Source organism: Typopeltis vanoorti, chromosome 18, assembly GCF_054136105.1.
Source record: "Typopeltis vanoorti isolate ZY-2024b chromosome 18, IOZ_Tvanoo_1.0, whole genome shotgun sequence".
NCBI lineage: Eukaryota > Metazoa > Arthropoda > Arachnida > Uropygi > Thelyphonidae > Typopeltis > Typopeltis vanoorti.
This window is the reverse complement of record NC_143566.1, coordinates 89909003-89929090: the sequence shown is the minus strand read 5'-3', so window position 1 is coordinate 89929090 and position 20088 is coordinate 89909003. Positions and strand designations below refer to the sequence as shown.

At 35.4% G+C, this 20088-nt stretch overlaps 1 protein-coding gene across 2 annotated transcripts in view; it reads left to right on the top strand.

The window, feature by feature from the left end:
• The first annotated feature begins 4158 nt into the window (after positions 1 to 4158).
• Positions 4159 to 20088, top strand: part of PDCD-5 (programmed cell death 5) — a 59567-nt gene continuing 43637 nt past the window's right edge. The window contains exons 1-2 of one of the 2 annotated variants that reach the window (XM_090408411.1): positions 4159 to 4301; positions 18931 to 19042. In XM_090408411.1, the coding sequence (XP_090264537.1) occupies positions 4236 to 4301; positions 18931 to 19042 (178 nt within the window). In that variant the 5' untranslated portion in view covers positions 4159 to 4235. The remainder of the gene's footprint in view (positions 4302 to 18930; positions 19043 to 20088) is intronic. The other variant, XM_090408410.1, reaches the window with a different exon arrangement.

The following is a 20088-nucleotide window of genomic DNA, read 5'->3' as shown; positions in this document are numbered from 1 at the left end:
ATATCGGAGAGCCTTAATGCGAACACATTCATAGGGTCAGATGGCATATCACCAGTGGCGTATTTAGGTATTTCCCGCCCCTAGGCTAGCAGAAAGTGCAGCCCACCCATATTTAATGAACATGTTGATTTACATGCATAACCTATTTATATCGTAAATTCGTAATATAAATATAATTACAAAAATGAGAGCCCGGAAATTTCCACCGCCCCCCTCAAAATTTGCCGCTCTAGGCCCGGGTCTATACTGCCTATACCTAAATGCGCCACTGCATATCACCCCATATGTTACGAAAATTTTCAAGAGAATTAGCGCTTCCTCTAACCAAGCTGTTTAATTTAAGTGTCAGTTCTGGTAAGGTTCCAGCAGGGTGGAAAGAGGAGAAAATAATTTCAATGCATAAAGGATGCTCCAGCAAAGAAGTAGCAAATTATACACTATTAAAGTTTTGTTTAAAATGTTTGAGAAGTTGATAAAAATAAGCATTCAGGACTGGATGGCCAGAAATATAATACTGTATAAGGGGAAACGTGAGAGGTAGGTTTTGCCTTAGCAACTTACTTATATGCTTCTATAATAGTGGACTTGAATAAAATAAATGCATACTCCCTGATACTGCTGTTCTTTACAAAGACATTTGACAGGATTCCACATGATGAATCGCTGTTGCATATATTCGAGCAAATGGGAATGGATAGGAAGGTGGTGATTTGGATTAGAGGGTGGCTGATGAATATACAGGGTGTTCGGGATAAATTTGACATATTTATAATTAATTATATTTTTCCGTAAGTTACATGTATTAACACACACTTCTCTTCATTTAAAAGTTTGGACCCTTCTTCATTCATATACAAGATGTCAGAAAGGATGGATAGCTGGAACCCACCTGAATCATGGAAGAGAATAACTTGTATCATGATGATTCGTGCCCGCCATCAAAATAAGGATATTACGACTGCTGCCCAATGCTCCCTGAATACAGTAAAAACAATCAGGCATGAACTAGAGACTTGCAATGGTGACTACGAGGATGTAGCAAGAAGAAAGATCCCTAGCAGACGATCTGATTGCGTTCGTACAGCAGAATTCCTCGCAAATCTGCAGGAACAGGTGTTGAAGAACCCTGGCATTGGAATTCGGGTTTGTTCGTGGAGTTGCTAACTGTAGTCAAGCCCTGGATAACAAGGGTAGCCAATGGTAGGCCGTATGTATGGCAGCAGGATTCGGCCCCTTGCCACACCTCTGGGAAAAGTCAAAAATGGTTGTCTGAAAATTTCTACGACTTCACCAGTCCAAATGTTTGGCCTCCAAACTCCCCAGACCTTAACCCCATGGATTATTTTGTATGGGGCGCAGTTGAAAAAGACACCAATCGCACTTCCAGTAATACAAAAGCCCAGTTAATGGATAAAATTAAAACAGTTTTTGCGGCCCTTCCCAGGGAGACTGTAGCATCAGCTTGTTCGAGGTTCCGAAGCAGAATTGAAGCTGTGATCGATGCTAATGGTGGTTATTTTGAGTAAATCTTGTTGATAGTATTGTAATTAACTCTGCCTGTAATGTTTTTTTGTCAATTCATTAAATTTAATAGATACAAAGAAGATTTTCTTTTTCCTTACGAAACTGTCAAATTTATCCCGAACACCCTGTATATCAAAGGCTGGTTAATGTTTAATTTATACATTAATGATATTAGAAATAATTTGACTGGAAATATCCACTTATTTGCTGATGATGAAAAACTGGGAAGGTCAATGAAAGTAATGCAGTGATCTTGCAGGTTGATTTAAATATGCTGGAGGTATAGGCAAAATTAAATCGCTGCCAGTTTTACATAGCTAAGTAAAAGGCAATGCACTTTGGGAGGATAAGATTACATGCTGTGTACTATATTGATGGGAATAAACTACAAGAAGTTGATGAGGAAAGATATTAGGGGATGATTGTGTACAAAGAAAAAGCTTAGAGGGCATATTACAAAGGTGGCAAATTAGCACATTAATACATGATTGTTGAAGAACACATGGCAGCAGGGATAGGGAAGTCATTGTTCTATTTTATAAGGAATTAATAAGGTCACATCTTGACTATTGCATACAGATCTGGTCACCTGGATTCCTTGGTGAAGAAGGAGTGCTGGAGAGGATCCAAGGCAAGTGAGAGAAATTATGGCAGGTCTGTGGAATGCTTCCTGTAAAAATTGAAGGTTTCTGGGCTCCAGAAACTAGCTGATAGGCTCAAGAGAGGAAATATGTTATAGAAGCATATAAGTTATTTAAAGGGGTTTTATAGGATTGACACTGATGACTTTTTTTAGTACAGTCCAGGAGTTGAGAGAACCATGGATCCCCCACCCCGAAATTGTGTAATAGTGTGGTTAAGAAGGGTGTTAGGACTATATTTTTTGCTTGGAGGATGGCGAATGGGTGGAATGCTTTGCCAGAGGTGGTTGTGAGTGCTTCGTCTGTGAACGAGTTTAATTAGAGGTATACATACATACATACATACATCTTCAAGGCCCACTCTTCCTGTTTGGGTTGTGGGGGCAACAGCTGCAAGAGGAACTTCCAATGGAAGTTCCTCTTGATTATTATTATTATTATTATTATTATTATTATTACATGACACCTCCAGGGAGTCCAAGGACTCATCATAGGTGGGCATTCTACTCTACTCTACCCTAATTCCCTAATACAGCTCATTCTCTGCACTACTAATTAATTCTCTGACTACGACACTATTACCATCAACGCCATCTATTGCCCATCATCACCAACAACAGTATTTTTTGTCTGTAAATTGCGTGTGTTCTGAAGGCCGAGTTGTCTGTACGTGGGATGAAAAACCCGGGTTTCCGGGAGAAAAAACACTGCTACCATTGTATGAGATCAGCAAACTCACCTTCAACTGAAAAAGCCCATATAAGGATCCCCTCGTCACGTCGAGAATTAATTGAATTCAGGTCTTTTCCAATCGAAGAGTACAATGTTCTACTATTCTTCCAATTGCACTACGTCAGCTAAAAAGATATTGATCCAAATTAACACCACTTAACCATAAGAAGACATGAAAAATTAAATATGATTTCGTTTTTTATGATATGCATTGTGTGAATAAAGACTAGTTTTTTTTTAACATATTTATAAGAGATCCTGTGTAGCTCAGTGGATGTGGCGTTTCCACACCACGGCTCTTGACCGCACGAAGGAAGACTTTGTTTCGAATCTAGTCGTCGATCGACTAGAGGAAATTGTTTTAAGCCTTTTTTCGACTGGTTCCCGAGTTAGTCGATTTCTGGCACAGGCAAGCGGGTTTTTTCTCCCGGAAACTCGGGTTTTTCGTCCCGTAAACTCAAGAAAATTGACCGTAGAACCCATATTATTTCAGACATTAAATATATTGTGTTAGGGTTAGGAACCACGAGATGGCAGCACTTATTCAGCCATCTCTCTTCGCTGCATGCTGCTTAATTAGTGATAGCCTTGGGACAGCTAGCTCTGATTGGCTGCCAGTGGAGATTGAACTGCCCATTCAGTCTCCAAAAAGTTAGATAGGGCTAAGCGGCCTCGCCTACTCCCTATATGGGAATAAAAAGGCGTTAACTGATTTTTTTTTTTTTTTTACATATTTATATTTTTACAGATCGTTTACAATCATATCGCTCTTATTGTCGTGTCGTCTGGGGATTTTGATGAAATATGAAATTTCATCAAAATCAAAATTTCATCAGTCTCCAAAAAGTTAGATAGGGCTAAGCGGCCTCGCCTACTCCCTATATGGGAATAAAAAGGCGTTAACTGATTTTTTTTTTTTTTTTACATATTTATATTTTTACAGATCGTTTACAATCATATCGCTCTTATTGTCGTGTCGTCTGGGGATTTTGATGAAATATGAAATTTGAGTTCCTTGCTGAAATTTAATGTGCTATTTTATATTTTGTCAAAAGAAATAAATAATTTGCACACCAAGAACCCCACGTTTTATGATTATGCGATTGTTTCCATTCTTTTTTCATTCGCATTCATCAAATTATTATAAAATAGATTAGCAAGAGAATGTTTGCAAATTTTTGTACATTTTCAGCTTTTTTTACTTCGCACGAAGATATAAAGTCTGCAATCTTGAATTTATTCTCTATCTAGAAATTACGATTTTTACCACTGGCAATCACGTGGTTTTATGTTTCATGCATAATTGCCAACGCTAGGGTAACAGACTAGCTAAACAGAATGGCTGACGAAGAAATTGAGGCTTTGCGTTCTAGGCGGCTTGCTGAACTTCAGAAACAGTATGCTGTAAGTGTAAAATAGAAAAAAAAGAGATTTCAATATTTTGAAGTGAAATGCGGAAAGGATTAAATTAAGGTGGCGAAGTATGCTAATATACTAAAAATGGCCTGTTATCCTTGAGATGACTGGAATGTTAAAACATACTCGGATGTTGGGGAACTGATGAATTATTTTCGTGACGGCATTTACCATATTCAAAATATTAACGTTTTTTTATTTATTTATTTCTTCCATTAGTGTTGTTTATCGAGAAAAATATTTAACTACTGTGTTTTGTATTATTTCAGCTCGTTAAAGATTCAAATAAATAAACGAATACTTGTATTTATAGTGACTCGCGTCATTGATCATTATGGTTTGGTGTTTAAAAATACTCGGTAGTGGTGTCACAAGAAGTTTGTTGCATACAAGAAAATATGTTAATCTAGTCATTGATGTTCTAGAGAGTAACACTTTTTAATCCAAAGTAACGAATAGTTAACACACGCATTAACAAATACAAACCTAGATCCATTTGATGAAACTGGCAAATATACCAGACAAGTGAAACAAACGAAACAAACAGTACTGATAAATAATATAGAATTAAAGCATTGTAAAGGCATTTGACAGAAAAAAAGCTATTAAAGAATCATCATCATCATCATACGTATCAAGGATTTAGGCCTAGCATGGCCTGTTCCGGCCTTAGAAGTCATCGTTGAATCGTTTAAGAGGACGTCCTGGTTTTCTTTTTCCTAATGGCTTGTACTTTAAGGCTTGTTTTGGTAATCTTTCTGTTTTCATTCTTTGAACGTGTTCCATCCATTTATGTTTATATTTTTTAATTTTTTCTATTACTGGTTCTTGGTTTAATTCTTTCATAATATCTTCATTTCTTTTGTGATCAAATAGGGTATACTTTGCAGTTTTTCTCATAAACTTCATTTCTGCTGTTGTTAATCTTTGTTTGTCTTTTTGTTTTATTGTCCAGATTTCGCTTCCATACATTAAGACCGGTAAGGCCAATGTATTGTATACTTTTAGCCTGGTTTGTTTTTGAACTAGGTTTGGTTTAAATATAGAGTTAATTACACCTGTTATTTTTAAATATTTTGCAATTTTTACGTTTATATCTTTTTCATTTTCATATGTGATCATACACCCTATGTAGTTAAATGAATTCACCTGTTCTAAGATCTTGTTATCTATTACTATTTTAGTTCTTGCTGGATCTTTTCCTTTAAAGGCCATAGTTTTTGATTTTTTATCATTATTTTATGTAATATCAAACCATAATCTTTGGATATCTCATTTAGATTTAAAATAGCTTTCTGTAAGTTATCTTCAGAATTTGTAATTATTATTTGGTCATCTGCAAAGAGGAGAGTGTTTAAGTTAACTGTAGGTGAAAGTTTAATTCCTTGATGTAAATTTTTACTCCATTTTATTATTATTTCATTTAAGTAGATATTAAAAAGAGTTGCTGAGAGGGAACATCCCTGTCAGACCCCTTGGTTTATCTCTCTTGTATATGATAGCTCGTGATTTAATCTTATTTGTATTTGATTATTTTCATATATACTTGTGACAGCTTTTAGGGTATTATTTGGCATTTTTCTTTCTTTCAATATGTTAAATAATATGTTTCTTTTAACTTAACTTTTAACTTTTAACTTTCTAATAAGTCAATAAATGCAATACGTGTTTCTAAATTATATTCTCTTCTTTTCTCTATTATTAATTTTAGGCAAAAGACTGGGTCTATACATGATCGTCCTTTTCTAAATCCATTCTGTACCTCTAGAATAAAGTTTTCGGAATATTTCATTAGTTTGTTATTTAAGATTCTGCTATATATTTTGTAACAGGAATTTAGTATACTGATATCTCTATAGTTTTTAGGGTCATCTCTATTACCTTTCTTAAAGATAGGAATCACAATTGCTTTTTTCCATTCTATTGGGGGGATACCAGTTGAATAAATTTTATTTAAAAATAATAAGAGTCTTTCTTTGAATCTTGTTCCTGCGTATTTATATAGTTCTGAACCTAGCTTATCTTCTCCAGGTGATTTTCCGTTTCTTGTTTCTTTCAGGCTGATTTCTAATTCTTCTTCAGTTATTTCCTTTTCATTTTCGGTAATTGTTTGCCAGTTGTCTTTTTTAAAATATTTGTCTGTCCACAGTTCTGTGTAGTAATTTAGAAATTCTTCTAATTTCAATTCAGTGTTTAATTTTGTTTTCTTTGGTATCTGCATTTAGGTGTATCAAAATCTTATATACATTGGGTCTTATTTTATATAAATCATGTTCTAAATTAGAAACAAATTTGTTCCATGATTCTCTGTCTTTTTCTGTCTTCTCTTTTAGCTATGGCTCTTATTCTTTTATATTCTATTTCATCTTCTAATCTTTTACTGCTTAACCATTTGTGATAGGCTTCTTTTTTCTTTTTGATTATTTCTTTGATTGTATCATCCCAGATCTTCAGTTTTTTCTTTTATTGAATTTTTTGGTCTTTTCTAAGCTTTCATTTGCTGCTGCATTTAGTATCGTTTTTATATTAAGCCATTCTATTTCTTCATTTTGTTTTATTTTATCTAGATATTAGTTAATTCTTTGTTCATATAGCCATTGTACATTTGTGTCATTCAATAGTCTAGTTTTATAAACAAATGTTTCAATTTTTCTTTCTGTTCTTGTTACTTATAGCCATTTAGGTGGTAATCTTAATTTTATTTTAACAAGGAAGTGGTCACTGCTTATTTCATATCCTCTGTGAACTCTGACATCTAGTGAAAATTTTGATGTCTTTTCATTTAATATGAAATTTGTAAGATATTAAATTGTAAGCTATTAAAGAATAAAATTTATTATTGTTTTATAGTTAAATAGCGAAATGTTTGTCTTTGAAACTTTTTATTTTACAAGAATTCAGCATGGAGTTATTTTGGTATTGCAGTGCTTAAAAAATGGCAAACTCTATCCACTTCACTACCATTTGTGGTCTAAACACATCTTTAAACATCGTGTCCCACCACTTACATCAAAACCTAATTTGTTTTTGACAGATTAGGTTTTTAACCATGACTTTAAATTTCCACACTACATTCTGTATGGTTCCTTCCATTAATTACAAGTTTGACACATGCATTTGAAGTCTGACATTCTCTGCAAAAGAATGGCAAATGTTGAATTCTCTTCCCCCTTTGTAATTGCTATTACTCAAAATTTCAGGCCACATTCATTTGCTATCTCTATTACTCTCTGAATATTGTTAATTACTCTGACATATGTCTGTAAAGCTTAATCATCTACTGTCCAAACAGTGAGGTAGTCTTCTTTGGAACTTTGGTGTTCACAACTCAGAATGGCTTGTTTTTTCTCTAGTTTCACCAATCAAGTTAGATGATATAGTGATATTTGCAGTCATTAATAGTTTTATCAAATTAGTAACACATTATCCATCTGTCCACAAGAATACCTGATAATCCTGTTGCTCAACCAATGTCCTTCATCACTTAACAATTATCTTGATATGTATACTGTAGATGTCAGCTCTTCCCTGGTTATTCTTATCAAAATGACTGTTAAGAAGTGATGAAGGGTGTTAGTAAAGCAAAGAGGATTATCAGGTATTCTGATGGACAGGTGGTAACGTATGAGATTATTAGCGATAGTAATTTGATAATTCATCCAAGTCTCTTTTCTTGCAGAGCACTATTCATTAGTGCTCTGCAAGAAATGAACTACTGTAATGCACTTGCAGAGCACTACAGTAATTCTTGCATGATTTCTTCTCCTTTCCTTTCTTTTGCTGATTACTATTGTAGCTCTTCTGATACAGACATTCTCCATGTCTCCCATTCTACCATTTTCAAGCTCAAACCAGTGATAACTGCTCTTACCACTGACTCAGCTACTTTCACCACATGTTATTAACCAATGGTTATAATCTCCTGAAATAGAGAAAATACTAAATGCCCCACCTCCCTAATACACAAAACCACATCAAAATTGTTACTATATATGTATGTTCAGGACACATCTGAAAAGATATCCAGAGTGCTTAATAAATGTCAGCTCCATTTAAGCTGCATTTATATCAAACTGTTAAACCTCATCCATTTGCTTAAGAACAAATTCTCTCCTTTATCACATCCAAGGGTATATGAAGTACTCTGTACTTGTGACTACTTACTATGGACAGACAGGAAGATCTGTTTATATCTGCCTTGAAGAACATAATACATTTGTCACCCATCGTTATGGCCAGTCAGGACTAGCTGACCATGTCTTGAACACCTCTTCATGCAGAATCAAATGGAACAAAAACAAAAGTGCTACACAGAAGTCATTAGTCAGAGAGACTCTTTCTGGACCTCAACAAGTATTGCTGTATCAATGTACCAGAATTCTCAGACATTTTAAGATTTAGGACTTTAGTTCTTTGTGTTTAAACCATTCCTGCTATTAATTGTTGCTGTTTGCATACCATACACACGCTTGCTCTGAAGATGTATGATACAGTGAAATATTAACAAAATATAAAAATATTATTATTTTCTTATTGTCTTGTGTTGTGAATTAAAACCATTATATAAAAAATGTAACATGAAATGTCAACATATGCTTTTTCATCCAGGCTTTCTTCTGTTTTGTATGCTAAACCAAATCTGATGGTATTGAATCAGAAGGCATCGTGACTAGCTACATAATTCTGCTACCACACACACTTCCAAACCATGCATGGAGGGGAGATCAAGTAGTAGTAGTAGTATATGGGGATGGGGGGAGAGTATTGTTGAGGCAATGATGTCACAAGGAGATTGGTATGCTCAGCAGCAAGCCTACGAGTATTTCTTCACACCAAATTCATCCATGAACCCTCAGATATTAAATAAGATAAAAAAAATGTACAAATAAATAAATAAACACCAAAAATAAATCATTTCCACATCCACTAATCAACATAAATGTAGCAAAACTACAAATATAAATGATATACTCACACTTACAGACATTCAGATATGACTTCCTGTTTCTGACTGAACCTTAGATATCTTGAAAAATCACTGTACATTTTGATTGCCCAAACTACTCTGTGTAATCCTTTCCATTGTAATATTTTTATATATGTAATTTTATTTACTAGTTTGTTTATGTTTATTTATAACGTTGCTTTTTTTCTTTTAATGCATTTCCCCTCTTACTTAGTTACTTTGTCTGCTTGAGCTAATATACAAATGCCTCTATGCTCTTATCTCAAACTCACTTATAATACTGTTATCCTAATTTAGTCTGTTCATAATCTACTTAGCTTGCCCCCCCCCCCCCTTTTTCAATTTCGTAAAGTATACTCTTACACATGCTAGTAAAGTAAACTGAGGAAAATCCTCTGGCTAGGTCAAAATCCTTAATCTAGGTTGCTGTAATTCTAGTGTATTAATCCTTAAAAATTATTTTTGTTAATGACTATGTCATTAAGAATAGTGTAAAAAGAATTTTCTCTCTTTCCTTTACATACAACAGAATAATTTAGCTAAGCACGTATGATAACCCTTAAATCAATTTTATCTGAAGCAACTCCAAATTACTCAGTCATGGCTGTTACTTCACTTAGGTCACACAGGTTTTTGTGAGACAGTGCATTGGCTAACAAAGATCAGGCAAGCTATTAACAAAACCAAACATGTTTATTCTAAGATAATTAATGTACAAAAGTAATGGGATATATCACATGCCTGACTCTCTCCACACATTTAGTAAGATAATTCACTTAAGGTACTAAACAAAGAGACCTTTTACACTAAACATAGTTGATATGTGGATGGATTTCTAACAAACATATCCCTACTCTCTATCCTATTAATATAAGGCAAAATTATACTATACATGTTCTAAGCATGTAACACAAGCACTATTCAAGTTTACAGTATTCTTTTTATCGCATTAAAACTCACGTTCGGCTTTCTGACCTCTTCACACATTATGCCATTAGTTAAATAGAATCAACATCTATCATCTGTACACACAATCTAGGCTATTATCATAAAGCAACTTACTTACAAGCTCACGATATCATGTACAGTCCTGGATCCTAATGGGTTTAGGGTGAATTGCACTGGTTTCTTTTTCCTTCTTGCACAACGGCTGTGATTGGGCACTATCTGATGGTTGCCGTCTTGCAAATTCCTTCCTTGTAACAGTGATGTATTTTCTTCAGCGCTGTTAGGAACTGCATCGGCTGTGACAAATAAGCAAGCATGGATTGGTACATTCGTCGAAGAATTTCACGGAAGGATATCTTGTAATACTGCCAGCAAACTCCCCATGATCTCCAGGACAACTGCTCGTGATACCCGACTCTTCTCCTCCTCCTCAAAAAGCTTGCCACAGGAACAAAAAAAGATAGCACTTTCATCCCTCAATCTCTGCCTTTTATATCATTGGCCGTCCATTGGCCATCCATTGGCCTTTCAAATCTTTCCGGATTTACTGGAAGCGCCCTTATGTCATTCCCGCTTATGTTAGGTTTTGGTGGCAAAACTCAATTCCGGTGACCTTTGTTGACCTTCAACTTACTAGCCTTATCCTGTCTGATCTTTTTAGTTACAATTGCTTGTGGTTCTACATTCAGTTATTCTAACATTATGTTACTAAATTTATTACATTACAGTAGGTTGTATACACTCTTAATTGTAGGTACTTTATGGCCTATGTAAAATCGATATAGGTGAAAAATAATTCTATTTTTCACCACAAGAGAAGTACTTGTGCCTTTTATGCAATTTGATGTCCCAGAGAGTACTACATCTAGAATTTTCTTGTACTTTTACTTTCTCTGGCTTAAGATTTTCTTTCCCATTTGGCTGCATTTATCTTCTGTATTTATTGCTTCTCATGTTCTGAAAATAGCTGAACTCTGATAGTCTGTCTCTGTTAGAGTTGATTATCTGTAGTCAAACTACCAAACAGTAAAGCTTTCTTCCTAGGTGACTTCAATGTCCACAACTTCAACTAGCTTCCCTTTTTCAGTTCCACCAACTAAGCTAGAAGAGATGCAGCAGTTGCTGTAAGTGATAATCTAAAGCAAGTAGATAACACTCAATCACCATAACAGATAACCCTCATCACTCTGATAACACTCTTGAGCTGTTTAGTACAAACCTTAGAAATCACCTGTTGGGTTGCTTAGAGGTCAGAGCTTGATAAATGGGAGGAAACTTCAACATGGCTTTCTCAGGAATGTAGAGAACCAATAAAATCTTCTCTGGTTGTTTTTCTTCCCAAATGAATGAGAATGACTAAATTGTATAATCTGGATTGGCTTAAACCAAAACAAATCATGGTATATAACATGCCGAAATTTCATTTTGACTGGGCATTACCCAGACTCGGTTTCTTCAGGGAGTCAGCATGAACAGCAAAAAGTCTGTTACTTGAACAAACTCCAACTCAGTATCTGCAGAATTTCAGATAGGTGTTTATCAATGGAAATGAGATTGAACTGACATAAGAATTAGAGAAGGACCATGTCAACATAATTGGTGTTACCGAAACACAGAAGACAAACACTGGTGAGATAATTGTAAATAACAAATGAGTGTTTTTTATTTTTTATTACTAAATAATTTAAGGAAATTACAACGTCAACTAGGATATACATTAAAATAAATTTTAATATACTTCAATAATTCAGCAACGTCACGTTGCCATTTTCAAGAAACTTAAGAAAAAGACACGTGCACGCAGGCACAACAAACAGTAAATGAGGAATTAGTAAGGCACAACAAACAGTAAATCCACGAGAATAACAAATAAGTGGTGCTGAATTCAGGCAATAATGATGAGAGAGAGAAGGATAGAGTATCTGGTAATCAAAACTAAACATAAGAATAATCTTGAATGTCAAGTAGAGCAATGTGGGCAAATGTTAAAATAGGGAATTGAGCAGCAAGACTGTACATGTAGTTCCACGAAATGTTCTACTAAGGAAGAAAAAAGCAAAGGGAACATTGGTTCTCTGTTGGGAATTTAAACAGCAGAGAATGAAATGAATAACAGTGGGTACATTTATGATGTATTACGGTTCAAATACATGAACCGTAACTGGAGCATGTGTAGCTCAGTGGATGTGGCGTTTGCACACCACGGCGCTTAACCGCACGAAGGAACACTTCTTGGTTTCGAATCCAGTCATCGACTAGAGGAAATTTTCTAAGCCTTTTTTCGACCGGTTCCCGAGTTAGTCGATCTCTGGCATGGGCAAGCAGGTTTTTTCTCCCGGAAACCCAGGTTTTTCGTCCCGTAAACTCAAGAAAATCGACCGTAGAACCCACATTATTTCGGACATTAAATACGAGTGTTAGGGTTAGGGACCACGAGATGGCAGCACTTGTTGAGCCATCTCTCTTCACTGCGTGCCGCTTAATTTGTGATAGCCTTGGGCCAGCTATCCCTGATTGGGTACCAGTGGAGATTGAACTGCCCACTCAGTCTCCAAAAGTTAAGAATGGTCTCATTGACTGTGTTATTGTTAATATTCATATTTTCACTGGTTCAGAACACAAGAGTATACAAGGGATTTGAAATAGGAAGTGATCACCATTTAGTTTTGAGCAGTATAAAATTGAATATCACTTTGAAAAATAAAGTTTTAAAAAATAAGCAAATTGGAGCATCTGTCATAGGCAAATTTTGAATATATAGATATTCAAACAAAAATGAAGGAGTTTTAAATCAAGAATCAAACCTTTAGGACAATGGTAGGCCCAGAGAAAACCGATTAGTTTAGTCAGAGAGAGAGATGTGATGAATTTGTCTGCAGGCATAGAAAAATCAGAAACCGCATGGTGGACTCAGGGAGTTAAAAAACAGTGTTTATTCCCCACCTTTTCCCAGTTAAAATAAGTGAATTTTGATGCAAATTGCACTCATTTGTAAAGTAGCAAACCCACAATATGTCATGCTGTAAAATAAATAATAAACAGAAATGTATGTACTTTTTTTGTGCCTACCAAATTTTGACCCACTTTTGTCATATTTATGTATTGGTTAATTTGTTTTTGTTTCAAGTAGAAAGAGAGAATGGACTTTAACTTTTCATATATCTTATAAGATATCAAGATATATTATGAGGATGAAAATGAAATCTGAGACGACATTCTGTAGTCACACATTGTACACGACATACTCATCAAGAGTTTGCACTTGCACATAACACTGCATGCTTAACTTGCTTTGGGATTTCTGAACATTTGAACAATGCTCTCAAGCAGATTTTGTTTTCAGAAATGAATTTTAGTGATTCAATGTAAGTTTTAAAATTAGTGAATTGTTTTTACATGCACAAAAAAAAAGGGGTAGGGAAAAAGGATAAGTGATTCTAGTCAATCTGTTTTTAAGCAAAACCAAAACTAGTGATTCTAAAAAAGTTTCCATATTTGAATATGAAACCATGTCATTAAACAGACTGAAAAAAGTTAATGTGTTGCTATTTTGGATGCCAAATTTACCAACTTTTTTATCTTTTAAAATGTTTGTTATATTAAATGTTAATTAAATTGCAGTGGATAGGATAATTTGTGTTTATAACCATTTAGTTATATTTTGTTTTTGAGCAGGCATCAAAAAATATTTTTTCATTTAAATTGTTACATTTTCAGAATTTTTTTTGTCATATAGTTGCAAAACTGAAGAGCAAGAAGGTGAAGATTATAAGTCTCTTACCAAGACTATGATAGAGGCGATCTGAGAAGGAGAGCATATGTAGATAATCAAAAGAAATTATGTAGAATATATGGTCTCTGTTTGACAGAAAGAATGATTTATGAATTGCTGATGGACTGCATCTAAAGGGTTTTAGTGTCTGGAGAGAGCGTTGTTGACCAAGCATGCTGTTTCAGGGAAACTTAAGCAATTAGGTTTGAAGCAAGTGAGTTTGTGTAAAGGCACTTGTGAAGTGAAGCGAGTGAGTGTGAAAATGACCAAGAGAGGAATCTTAGCTCTCAAGCAAAAATATTGAATAGGGTAGTCAATTCAGAAAGTCAAGGTGGGTGAGGGAATAAAGGGATGTTGCATTTTCTATATATTAATGTCAGAAGTATCAGAAACAAGAGGAGGAGATTTTGGCATTGGTTAGTGCAACCTTGCAAAAGTTATAGGCATTAGTGAGACTTGGCTAACAGTAGATGATGTAGTTGCAGGAATTGAATGTGAAGGATTTAGTATTTTCAGAGAAGATAGGATAGGGAGAGGAGTTCTGTTGATGATTGCAGATGAATTGCAAAATTTAATAAATTTTGTTGTAATATACTACAAAATTTATTAAAACATAAAGACAAGGAGACAGGTGAGATGGTGGCTGTTCATTTGAAGCAACGTGGTGCTGATATTAAGGTCAATAAGACAAAATATACAGTTAGTTGTTGCTATAGGCCAGAGAGTTCCGCAGATATGTAAGACATGCATCATGAAATTTGTTCAATGATTTCAAGCCCAGTGATTATTAAGTGGGACTTCAACTATGGAGATATAGACTAGAAGGTAGAAAGATGACATGTCAGGAAGGAAATAGAATTTATACACCTTCTGAGAGATAATTATTTAAAGCAGCATGTGATGGAGGAGACTAGAGGTGGGAGAGTGTTGGCCCTGTCATAGCATCAGAAAAGCTATCCATAAGCAAAGTGGCAATATTGTCTCCGATTATTGAAAGTGACCATGCCGTCTTGACTTTGGAGATTGTAAAACACGAAGAATATTCTGTCAAGAAGGGATATTTCTGGAACTACAAGGCAGGCGATTATGACATGATTAGGAAGAAGCTATGTGGCAAGTAAGATGAAGAATGAATATAGAAGATTAACCTGAATGGGTGATGATGGTCACGAGGAGACAGAATTCGATAAAATGATTGCATTACTGAGTGACCACTTTGCAAGGGTATATCATTCTAGTGAGGTTACTGCTTTAACTTATGACACACTAATGTTGGAACAAGGATGGATGAATTGGAGATTCTTAGGATATTGTAGAATCTCAATGTAGATGCAGCTATGGTATTAGATGGGATATCAACTAGGGTTTGCAAGAATGTGCAAGGGAACCAGCATTCCTTTGACTAGTCTGTTCAATTTAACTCTCAGCTCTGGTGGAGTTCCAAAGGAAATAGGGCAAAATAAATCCTTTGTATAAGTGGGGTTCTAAGACTACCAAAGTAGCAAATTATAGACCAATTAGTATCTCAGGCATGGTTGTAAAAGTACTAGAAAAATTGGTAAAAAAAGAGGATTCGATAATGGGTGTATAGAAATGATACTGTATAAGGATCAACATAGTTTTGTGAAGGGTCAATCATAATTTAGTAATTTACTAACTTTTTATAATACAGGATAAAGGAAATGGCTACATGATGATTTTGCAAAGGTATTTGACAGAATACCACATGGAACTCTGTTACGGAAATTAGAACAAATGGGGATGGATATGACACTGGTTAAGTGGATAAGAGGGTGGCTGCTGGACAGATATCAAAAAATGGTGTATATGGAGGGGCAGAATTGAGCTGAAAACAGGTGACTGGTGGTGTGCTGCAAGGTTCAGCATTATGCTTGGAACATTGCTGTTTATTTTGTTCATGAATGATATAGGAAATAACCTGAAAGGAAATATTCAGTTGTTTATTGATGATGTGAAATTAGGTAGAGTAATAGTTAATTACTCTGCTGTGATGTGGAGAGCTTGCAGGACTATTTAAGTAGTCTGTCAGTATGGGCAAAAGTTAATGATCGATATGATTTGATGGGTGTCAGTTTAATGTAAGAAATGTAAAGTTATGCATTTTTGGGATAAATAGATTACAAAGTTTTGTGGACTTGGAGAAGGCATGTGACCGGGTTCCTCGGGATAAACTGTGGCAAGTAGTACAGGAGTATGGAGTGGATGGCCAACTATTAGGTGCTATCAAGTCCCTGTATGATTGCCTGGAGTTTTGTGTCAGGGTAAACAGCACAAAGTCTGACCCTTTCACAGTCTCCGTTGGCTTCCACCAAGGGTGTGTTCTGTCACCCCTCCTTTTCATAATATTTATGGAATGGATTGATAGGCACAGCCGAGGCAGTGAGTGTGTCAGAATTGGAAAATGTAGCATTAGATGTCTGCTTTTTGCAGATGACCCAGTTCTGCTTAGCTCTTCTACAGATGACCTCCAGCAGACCCTGGATAGGTTTGTAGCTGTTTATGCAGAAGCCAGTGTTAAGTCGGAGTGAAACAAAATATTAAAGAAAATTATGTTTCACTCGGACTTAACATAGTTCCCACTCTATTGGAGCAAATAATGATTTTTTCAGAAATGAATAAGCACTTGTATAGCAATCTTAATTTAGTTTTATGTCTTTTATCATATATTGTATTATGAAATTTTATTATGTATGGCTGCTTAGTCTCAAATACTATGTAAGTACCTGATAAATTGCTGGGAGAGAAATAATATTCAAAATTGCGAAATGGCCGATTTCAGAAACGCGTAATACAGTGTACAGGCATATCTGTTAGAAAGCACGGTCCCCCCACCGCTACACTCCGTAAGTTACAAGAGGATTCCGCGTGCGGTGCCAAGTGCCGTGTGACGTGAAGAAAGATGATGTAGATGTCGATGACGAAAGAGAAAGGAGTGGTGCGGCGTTTAAAAGTGCATGTAACGCTGGAGACATGGCTTTTTAGACGTTTTCCTGCTTCCTGTGCTCTCATAGGTCCAGCTGGTGTGGAGCCTCCACGTGGTTTTCCTTTGTTCAAGGAGATATCGAAAGAATGACCAGGAAGCCTGCCAGTCGGAACTAGCCCAGCAGACCATATTTGTGGAAGACTACAGAAATATCCAACTATGAAGTACAGAGAGAATTCGTAGTGAACATTCAGAAATTGTGTGACGTAAAGTAATCGTAGAAGGTAGACATCCGATGAGATAGTAAAGCGGCCAGAGTAACAAACCAGCAATTGGTAAGGTGCAGAATTTTATATCTTCTATCTAGTGGAAATGATTAGGAAGATTTTATTGTATGTGCTACGAGAGACTCTTAGGACAGTTAATTGATAGATTGAGAATGAAACTGAATATTGTACATAAAGTTTATGTGGCAGATAGAATCTAGGAATTACTGCTAAAATTGAAAGAGATAACTGAAAGTTGTTTCATGAATTAACCTTGAGAGAGAGATTTACTAGAGTTCTTAATTGAGTCTGTTATATATAAATATTGAATAGGATTGTCAGAGAAAATTGAGAATAGAATTTGATTCATATTGAGAATGGAATTGATTAACTAGAGTAGCACAACGAGACTAAGTGTATTAAATGTTATAAAATATGTTTCCCAGATTGAGATTTATAGAGAGGATAAAGTAATTGTATATATGAGTGCTAATTCTCTACCCAGCTTTGATTGTTTGATTTACTCAGTATTATAATGTGTATTATATGTATTTTTCTTGACATTAAAATGCTTTGTTTAAATATTAATGTTGTATTGCCTGAACTTAGAACCTACTGCACTTGCTCATAAAATTTAGTGAACCTAAAAGGGCGGGAGAATAGATAACATTGGGTCATGACTGCAAGTTGGAAAATTATAGTCGATAAGAGTGATTGCTGACTGTGTTCTAATTCCTTGGTCATACATGTTTAGTATAATCTAGGATTCAGGGTGGTGCAGCAAAAATAAATAAATTTCTCTGAATTAGAATAAGGAATTGGAACCAGTGCTGAGACAAAGAAATAGGCATCTGCAATTTGCATTTTCTTTGTCTCACAAACCAACAGCTTCACTCTTGTCGGCCTGAGTTAAGTGAAGTGAGATAGAAGTTTAAAGTAAATGATATTAAATAAGAAATAAGAAAATAATAAATAGGAATTATTGAGAGAAAGGTAAAATAAAGTGATATATCTATATAAGAGAGAAAAGAGGGCCCAAAACATAGGAGAGTCGACACAACACCAGAATGAAGATCAGTGTGGGCAAAACTGAAACATTTGTGGTCTCAAGACAACCATCCCAGTGCACTCTACATGTGAGTGGAGTCTCACTGAGGCTGGTGGAGAAGTTTAAATACCTTGGGTCCATATTCACAAATGATGGAAAGTGGGACGAAGAGCTAGATACTCGGATTGGCTCAGCAAGCACAATATTGCGGGAGCTTGGCCGTTTGGTAGTATTGAAGCAGGAGTTAAGCCAGAAGGCAAAGCTGGCTGTCTTCAATACAGTCTATGTCCCCATTCTCACCTATTGGTCATGAGAGTTGGGTAATGACCGAAAGAATGTGTACACTAATCCAAGCGGCTGAAATGAGGTTCCTTTGAGGGGGGGTTGACAAGACTCGACAGAGTCAGAAGTTCTGCAATTCGGGAAACCCTCAATACTCAACCATTGCTTCTCTATGTTGAAGATCACAGTTACGTTGGTATCAAGCAGTGTTGAATGAACAGTATTTCTGAGTAGTCCAATGTAATGTAATTCATAAATTTAGTATACCATGCTGTGAACACTTGTTACAGTTTAGTTTTAGAAATGACGTGTAACCATTGATATTGTGAAAACAAATATAATATATTGACATGATATATTTTTAATTAATTACAACATGTTTATATTGTAGGGAGATCAGCAGAATAGAAGGGATGGAGAAGAGGATGTGCAGAAAGCCAAGGAGGAGGAATTCAGAAACAATATTCTTAGTCAGATTCTTTCACAGGAGGCAAGAGGGAGATGTAAGTATCAAATATCTTTATAACAGTGAGAAATTAAATAAGTAGATAGAATTAGATAATTAAAAATTAAATAAGGAAATTAGATGAGAAAAGGCTACTAGGTTAGAAAGCTACACTGGTGTCCAAAACCAAAGGACGAACACTATTTCTGAAGATTACAACTGCAAATTTAAACGAATCTCTTTGTGGCAATTTGTATAACTGACAATTTTGAGTAGAATGTGGGTATGCATTCAAATTTTTGAATCAGGTGCAAAGAAGTCACATGGTAGCATTCAAGAGGATAAAAGGCAAAAGGCTGCATTAATCAAATTTTGTTTGAAGAAAGCTGTTTTCATGAAGGTATAAAGTTGCAAACTTCGATGTCTTGTAATATCTCAAAGGCATCATCTAGATGATTTCACGCAGAGAACAATTATTGGAATGCTTGAAGAAGGCCACAGAATTACTGATATTGTCAGAGAGTATGGAATCTTGCATAGCATTATATCCAGACTCTTGGCAGCGTTTCAAACTAATGGAATATGTTTCAAATACAAACTTATTTATTAATTACTGACCATTTACAAAAAACAAAACTACATTAGAGCCTACCAGTCTAAATCTGTTCAGTCTGTGTATCCTCCTCTTCTACCAGAAGAGGAGGAACACAGACTGAACTCTCACTAATAGCTAACACATTATCGCAAAATGGATATCCTCAAAACATCATCAAAAAATATCTATACGGTGACAACCCCAGACAAGAAGAATCACGCTCCCAGTACATTTCTACTGTAGTGATCCCTTTCATCAAGTCAATTTCTTATCAAATAGCCAGAATACTAAGAGCCTACAACATCAGAGTGGTCTTCAAACCAACCACCAGCATCAGACAAGTTTTAGGATCTCCAAAAGATAAGGTGCCTTTCTACAAATATCCAGGAGTATATTACATTCCTTGCTCCTGTGGTCTTGCCTACATCGGACAAACTTCACGGAGTTTAGAAATCAGACAAAAAGAGCATGTTGGTGATGTAAACCACAACAGAAGTATCTCTTCTGGC